The sequence below is a fragment of the Quercus lobata genome, chromosome 2 (genome assembly GCF_001633185.2).
Source record: "Quercus lobata isolate SW786 chromosome 2, ValleyOak3.0 Primary Assembly, whole genome shotgun sequence".
NCBI classification, from domain to species: Eukaryota; Viridiplantae; Streptophyta; class Magnoliopsida; order Fagales; family Fagaceae; genus Quercus; species Quercus lobata.
In genome coordinates, this window is record NC_044905.1 from 3238474 (window position 1) to 3247135 (window position 8662).

Below are 8662 nucleotides of genomic sequence, written 5' to 3' on the forward strand. Positions count from 1 at the left end.
TTAAGTTTAAAAAATAACAATTTTTAAGGAGATATAATTGTATGATTGAGATATTTCCTAAAATAAATCTCCAGTTTTATTTTAATTTTATAACTCACAACCAAACTTATGAATATGTTTAGTTATTATATTACAACACATTTTATTTCTAGTAATAAAGATTACAATTCCTATCATAACCCTCATTCAGTGTACCAAACATTCTCTAACTCTTGTAATGATAAGGATTGGGTCATGTTAATGGGCAATTATGGTATTTATTAATAAATTAATTATAAAAATAATCAATTATTTATTCTTTTTCTATAAAAGCTTTTTAAAATAATTTCCTAAATCAATCTCATCAGTTAACTTTTCCCCAGTTATTCTGGTGGTGTCCTTTCATTGCATGGAACATTAGGCAATACTCTTAACAGCACACAACATCTAGATAAAAATAGTTGATATTTGGTGTTTGTTTGGAAACAGTTTATTTAACTGAAACTAAAAATTTTTTACTGATAAAAAATAGGTTAAAGCCTAAAAGTGTATATAAGTTGAATTTTTCAGTTCATTCCAAACGGATGATTGATATGACTTATCGCATGAACATCAATGAATCATTTGACTAGTCCACGCTAGCTAAATCTCGCTTTCCCTCTGTCCCTCAGTCTCATTTGTGAACTACAATTTGCAGATTCGCCATGGAAAACTTATTATATTGCTACCTTGCTTTGTTCTTCCTCACCATTTTCATTAATATCAAACTTCTAAACCACCATAACAAAAATTTACCACCAAGTCCATTTTCCCTACCAATAATCGGCCACCTCCACCTCCCTAAACAGACACTCTATAAAATAGTACAGACCTTATCATTACAATACGGTCCAATCCTTTATCTTAAATTTGGTTCACGGTCTATCCTTGTTCTGTCTTCTCCTTCCGCTGTTGAAGAATGCTTAATTAAGAATGACATAGTATTTGCAAATTGTCCCCCACAATGGCTGGTGAGTATTTTACTGACAATCAATTCAACAACTCCGGTTTGGGCTCCAAATGACCTTGTGAAGAATTTTTTACTTATGTGTGGTGTTGTAAAGAACAATTCAAAGATAATATCTCTCTTCTTATTTCTCATCAATTTCATCAAAATATTTAGATTGTGGATGTTGTGTGTTTTGTTCTCGTAACAAACACCACGGTTGAGTCTCAATAATATAAATCATGATGGATGTTGATTTTTCTACAGAAACATTCTATGTATTGCTTATGTCGAAGCCTCTTAACCTTGGACAGTTTGACATAATAAATCCCAAACTTGAGCTTATTTCCGCTATCTTCTTCCTAACCTTTTCCTCATCAAAACATTGAATGAAGTTATGTAATTTAATATTGTATAATAGGGGTGGCAATTGGGCGGATTTTGAGCTAAGTAATAAATGGATCGGGTACATAATTATTCTTTTACTACTCATTCAAATATAAATTAAATATCCATTATTCATCCAATCCATTTACGCTAGTGACTTGCCCATTTAACTTAAAATGACCTAAATACTCTCATGACCTCAAAATTACCAAAATACCCTATGAAATATCCAAGTTTACCAAAATACTCCTTAAATGTCCAAAACAACCAACACCCACCCCCCCCCACCCCTAAAATGCCCAAAATTCCCAAAATATCCCCCAAACAATAACACTTGATTAGTGACAAGTAGCATTTTTCCTTTTTCCTTTTCCCAATAAGAAAATCAGTAAAGCAATTTTCTCATGTATGTTACAATTCACTCCGGGTAAAGATATGAGAAATTGCTTAATGCATATCCCCAAATACAACTGGAATGGCTACAAACAATCTTTTGTCAAGTAGCATTAAGTCATAGATATGCATTCCCTCACGCTATTCTAAACATGAGGAATATATTATATATGTATTTGTGGGTGAGTCAACTTAAATCTTTCTTATAGAAAAAAAAAAAGTCTACACATGGAGCTATATCCAAGTTCTACCTTGTTCCAGATAGGTATTAGACAAATTAATTAAGAACAAAAGGAATGCGCTGGAGCTTTATATATTTATTAGCCGGGGTAGTAAAAATATTAGCAATGCCAGAAGTTGGTAAGCAAAACAAAATTAAGACTACATGGTAGGTCACCAGCAAACTTCCACAAAGTTATAGTACCTGTACTTCTATACCCATCCCTCCACTTTTATATTAGTATGGGTCTGATTAATGTATGCCCTAAGGACACAAGTTAATAAAATCCTATTAGTATAAACAAATGTTTTCATAGCAAAAGAGAAACGATTAGGTTACCATAGAAATTAAGATAGTATATATGGCGTAACAGTGTAAGATATCCATATTTTCTTCCATTTCAAGCCAAGGTGAAGAGGAAAAATAAGAATACAAAAAAAGTTCTTTCCTCTTCAATTCCTTTGCCATTCTATTTTACTTTGATAATCAAGTGTATCTCTCTTCTATATGTGTATATATCGGTGAGTTTGAGTGTAAAAGATACCAATTTTCCACATGTTTCATAGGAAGGGAGCAGTTTGGGTTCAGTGTCCAATGGCACTGGATCCGTTAAGATAGTGACACATGTTCATTTTTGGATACGTGTTACAATTTGACTGGATCTAGTGCACTTGACCTAATCCAGACCCTTACAGGAACTCACACAATTATTTCATCACTTTTATTGACATCAATTATAAAAGAAACATATTCGAACCTCATCAGACAAGTTAATTTACTGACTAAAAGCGGTATTTGCACGTGCACGGAGGTGCCTCTTTAGACTTTTAAGACAAAAAATAATTAGTTTTGAGAATATGTTTTAAATTTTAAAGTAAATGGGAATAAATTTTCTTGCTCATCCAGTGGATGTGGTGGAAATTAGGCCCGTAAGAGCATTCACATCAGTATGTGTAAAAATTTCATCTATTTTACACAAAAAAACCTACTTTTTCTATTTTACACCATCACTTTTACAAAACACCCACATCAGTTCATCTATTATACACTAATCTTTCTTTAAATAATCATTTATTATTATTATTTTATTATTTATCTTTCCCACCTACCCATTACCTACTACCCCAATATCAGAACAGCACTCTCTCTTCTCCGTGGCCCAAGCTTCTCATCTCTAACTCTAAAGATTAGCTGCAACACTGCCACAAACAGTGGTCCAAATCTTCACTCTCTCATGGTAGCAGCGAACACTCCACCCAAGCTTCCATGGTAGCGGCGATAGCAGCTGGGGCGTGAGTTTTGGTTTGATTTTTTTTATTGATTTTGGGTTCCATTTTCTGTTGATTTTTGGTTTGATTTTCCATTGATTTTTTGGCTGGAATATTATGTGTTGTAATGGTGGTGGTGGGGTGGTACTGGATTGTGGTGGCAGGTGGATGGTTGATCGGCTCTGCTTTTTTAGATGAAGAGAGGGAAAGGGGGAGAGAGAGAGTGAAATGAGAAAGAAGAGAGAGCTCAGACCGGTGAGAGAGAAAATAATATAAAATATTGATTTACACATGCTACAGTAGCCGTGCATATTTGCACGGTTACTGTAGCTCGTTGATAATTTTAGAAGATTTTGCAAGATTTTAAACGGACTGATGTGGGCTATTTTTGAACAAAAATGTGTAAATTTGAGCATTTTTTCTATTATACACACTTATACATGGACTGATGTGAATGCTCTAAATGGGTCTTAGCAATGAAAACCAGCGGTGTGTAATAGGGTCTACGACAATGAAAATGTTAAAATTACTAAAAGTATTATTTCAAAAAAATTTACAAGGACACCACATTATTTATAAGGGAAAATAATAGTACACACACCATATTATACTCATTCTTATACTTGCTTGAAATGTACTGAATTTGTGTATTCCATGTGTGTGTAAGAATAATGTGTGTAATAGGGTATACTTTTTTTATTTTTTATTTTATTTTTTATAATTTTAATTTATAATTTTATTATTATTTTAATGATTGGTTAAACATCATTTAATCATGTGAGTCGACATTATATATTTCTTTCCCTCTTGGCAAACTCTCACTCGTGAGCTACTTTGCTGCTTTCGCCATGGAAAACTTATATTGCTACCTTGCTTTGCTCCTCTCTATCATTTTCATTATTATCAAACTTTCAAACAACCGTAACAAAAATTTACCCCCAAGTCCATATTCTCTACCAATAATCGGCCACCTCCACCTTCTCAAACCACCACTCTATAAAACGGTGGAGACCTTAACCTTACAATACGGTCCAATCCTTTATCTTAAATTTGGTTCAAGGCCTATCCTCGTTGTATCTTCTCCTTCCATTGTTGAAGAGTGCTTAACCAAGAATGACATAGTTTTTGCAAATCGACCCCCCACCATGGCTGGGAAGCATTTTACTTACAACTCAACAGCTCCAGTTTGGGCTCCATATGGCAACTTGTGGAGAAACATTCGACGTTTTGCTTCTGTTGAGGTGTTCTCTCATATCAGCCTTCAAAAGTCTTCTATCATTAGAGAAGAAGAAGTTCACTCTCTTCTCGGCCAACTATATAAAGTTTCAAACATAGAACCCCAAAAGGTGGAGTTGAGGTATTTGTTCTCACTTTTGGTGTCCAATATAATAATGAGGATAGTTACTGGCAAGCCATGCGTTGGAAAAGAGGTTGAAAGCATGGATGTGGGCAAAGAACTTCTCAAAGATTTCAAGGAGAATTTCTTTGCAGATTTGGCAATGAATATGTGTGATTTCTTTCCAGTTTTAAGGTGGATTGGTTACAAAGGGTTGGAGAAGGATATGATAAGGTTGCAGAGGAAGAGAGATGAAGTATTAGGGCATTTGATAGACGAGATAAAGCAAAAGAAAACCAGTTCTTTGAATAACGCCACCATTGTGGATGTGGAAACAAAGGGAACACTGATTGAAACTCTGGTGCATCTCCGGGAATCAGAACCTGAGTTCTATTCAGATAATGTCATCAAAAGCATCCTATTGGTAAGTTAATAGGAAAACATTTTATTTATTATATTATAGTTCTAAACTACTAATTAGTATATTTATTTATTATATTATTGATATGCATATCAATAATGTAATAAATAAATATACTAATTAGTAGTTTAGTACTATTTTGTTTTGTCTTTTAAAAGTATTTTATTTTTAATAAATAGCCTCTGTTTGGATACAAATTATAAATGAAAATTATTTCACTATTCAGCTTATTTTTGCTACTATTTATAAGTTCTACTGCACTTTTTGGTACTATTCATGAGTCTCACTGTACTATTTCAACTAACTTTTACCTTTATCTATAGTACTTTCAGTAATAAATTTTCAGTTTCAATAAAATAAGCGGTATCCAAACAGACCTATAGTATGACGTTTTAAAAGTTGAAACAGTACTAATGTTATATTATTTAAAATTTTAAACAATTTGATATTGAATACATATTTAAATTTATAATATTTAATATAAACTTTAACATGAATCAAAATAATTATTTAGATGTTTTAGTAGAACGATAACTAGTATGGGTACAATATATATCCAAGGCCAAAAAGATCTATGTTTGGTTCATTCTTCTTCATTTTTCCCATTAATTCATTATTTAACATTAATTATCCTCTAAATAAAACTTAAACTTTCCAAATTTTTATTAAATGAAACTTATAATGCATTTGGATGTCATTGTTGATTTTTTATTTAGTGAAAGTATTGTAAAACAAGTAGGGGGGAAGGTTTCTATACACACACACTTAAGATAAAATTGCAGTCAATTATTCTAATTAAGGACACAACAAAAATTCTCAACAATTTTACAATATACACCTAAATTAGTTAACAATTTTACCTTTATCTATAATACTTTCAGTAATAAATTTTCAGTTTCAATAAAATAAGCGGTATTCAAATAGACCTATAGTATGACGTTTTAAAAGTTGAAACAGTACTAATGTTATATTATTTAAAATTTTAAACAATTTGATATTGAATTCATATTTAAATTTATAATATTTAATATAAACTTTAACATGAATCAAAATAATTATTTAGATGTTTTAGTAGAACGATAACTAGTATGGGTACAATATATATCCAAGGCCAAAAAGATCTATGTTTGGTTGATGTCATTGTTGATTGTTTATTTAGTGAAAGTATTGTAAAACAAGTAGGGGGGAAGGTTTCTATACACACACACTTAAGATAAAATTGCAGTCAGTTATTCTAATTAATGACACAACAAAAATTCTCAACAATTTTACAATATACACCTAAATTAGTCAACTACTTCATGCATGGGTAATTAGAAAATTTTAATTAATTATTGGAGTAATGTTACAGACACAAACCAATTTACAATATTTTTACAAACTGCTGATGTGGCTTTAATAATTTTCAAATAATTATTGGTAAACATAAATGTGATGTTAGTGGTGGACCCATATTAGAATTAATAAGAATTTGTCACATCAATAATTTGTAAAAATATTGTAAAATAGTTTGTAACTGTAGTTGTGGGGCCAGAGAACTTATGATCCGGTCTACGCTCTATTAGGGCCTAGGGCCCGTGCCGAGGAAGGTATTTGCCGAGGACGAATAGGGAAAGGCCGAAATGCCTGGGGGCACAGCCGAAAATGACCCTGTCCTCGGCATTCCAAGACTTCAAAGGGAAGAGCAACATCTCATTGAAGGCTGCCCCCAAAAAGTCCCCTGAAAAATAGGCGAGTAGAATGGGACCCACGTGGGGGGTACGGTGCGGAACTGGTTCAAGGTAAATACATCCCCTCCGCATTAAATGCGCCCGCAAACGTCCTAATCATATTAATGAAAAAAGACGCCTGAACAGGGTGACTTCGGTCATCGCAACTAACAAAAAGTAAGGGGAGGCAGCTGATAGTACGGGTACTTAAGTAGGCACCTGCCTGATCAACAAGTGGAAGGCTAGGATCAACCAAGAAGGGCTATATAATGTAAAGGTTGATGCGCCAAGAAAATGGGGGCTGGGAAAAAAGGCCAAGAACCAGAGCCTCCCAGACCGCCTCAAGGAGAAAGACTCCTCGAGCGAACACGGTTTAATTCTGTATGAATACCACGACTAACCACCGTCCGGTGACCAAGGCCTAGCCTTTCAAACCCACGCTCTACAAATGATATTGTTTGAGTCTTTTTACGTGCGAACCCAGTATCATTTTGGGTCGTTACAAATTGAGTCCTTACAGTAGTAATTTTCAAATAATTATTGGTAAACATAAATGTGATGTTAGTGGTGGACTCATATTAGAACTAATAAAAATTTGTCACATCAATAATTTGTAAAAATGTTGTAAAATAGTTTGTGACTGTAATATTATTCTAATTATTGTGGTGGACCCATGTTTGAGATGGTAGACTAATTTAAAAATGTTATGATATTTTGTTGTGTATGTAGCTTTGCTTTTATTGAAATGGGATAACTTTCTTTATAAAGCTTAATAAAGCAATCCATTTTAGGGGTAAGATTTTATTTTCTTAATTTAATGTTTTACACATTGTCACATTATATTTGAAAATTTAAATAATGTAGAACTAGATACACCTTCAGATTGGTAAGAAGTGTTTCAAACTTTTCTTTCAAAATTTATTCTAACATTACTTGAGTGTTCTTCAGACTATGTTTGTTGCGGGAACGGATACAACAGCAACGACCATGGAATGGGCAATGTCACTTCTTCTTAATCATCCAGAGGTATTGCAGAAGGTTAAAGTAGAGATTGATAACCAGGTTGGAAGTGGGCGCTTGCTTGATGACTCAGATTTTGCCAAACTTCCCTATCTTCGTTGTGTCATCAATGAGACACTTAGACTGTATCCTCCACAACCACTTTTATTACCACATTTTTCCTCAAAAGATTGCACTGTGGGGGGATTTCATGTACCACGAGGGACAATTTTGTTGGTGAATGCATGGTTCATGCATAGGAATCCCAAGCTGTGGGAGGAACCCACTAGGTTCAAGCCAGAGAGATTTGAAGCTATCGATGAGGAAAGAGAAGGGTTCAAATATATTCCATTTGGCATGATGAGGAGGGCATGCCCTGGTTCTAGCACGGGCTTGCGGGTACTATCATTGGCATTGGGTGCACTCATTCAGTGTTTTGATTGGGAAAGGGTTGGGAAGGAGATGGTGGACATGAACCCAAGTTTAGGATTTCTTCTGTCGAAGGCTGAGCCTTTGGAGGCTATTTGCAGTCCATGCCATTCCATGACTAACATCCTCTCTCAACTGTGATTAATATTCTATGTTATTCATGGTGATAAACTTCCTTTCTTTTGTTCCCATCTCCCCCCACCTCCCTTGTGTTTGTGGATTGAATTTATTGAGATTGTAATAAAACTCTCTTATGATAATAGATGGATGGGACAAAACTAGGGTGTAAAATTTAGGTTTTTGCTCTCTTTCTTCATTTTCTCTTCCGCCCACTCATGATACGGCCATTTTTGGAGGGAATTAATTATGAGATTGTAATCTCAAAGATTTTATATAATATTTAACTTTTATTTTTGAACGTTTTTTATTTATTTATTTCATTTTTATGAAAAAATATACAAAATTTTTATTGTTTTCTATATGTGGAAGAAGATACATGTAGCAATGATTTGGAGACGGATAATATAAAACACCCT

At 33.6% G+C, this 8662-nt stretch overlaps 1 protein-coding gene across 1 annotated transcript; it reads left to right on the forward strand.

The window, feature by feature from the left end:
* The first annotated feature begins 4031 nt into the window (after positions 1-4031).
* LOC115975323 (cytochrome P450 81C13-like) lies at positions 4032-8367 on the forward strand. Its single transcript, XM_031096058.1, has 2 exons — positions 4032-4992; positions 7647-8367. Exons 1-2 carry the CDS (start codon positions 4081-4083, stop codon positions 8265-8267), a joined length of 1533 nt encoding a protein of 510 aa, XP_030951918.1. The 5' UTR covers positions 4032-4080; the 3' UTR covers positions 8268-8367.
* Positions 8368-8662: the final 295 nt, after the last annotated feature.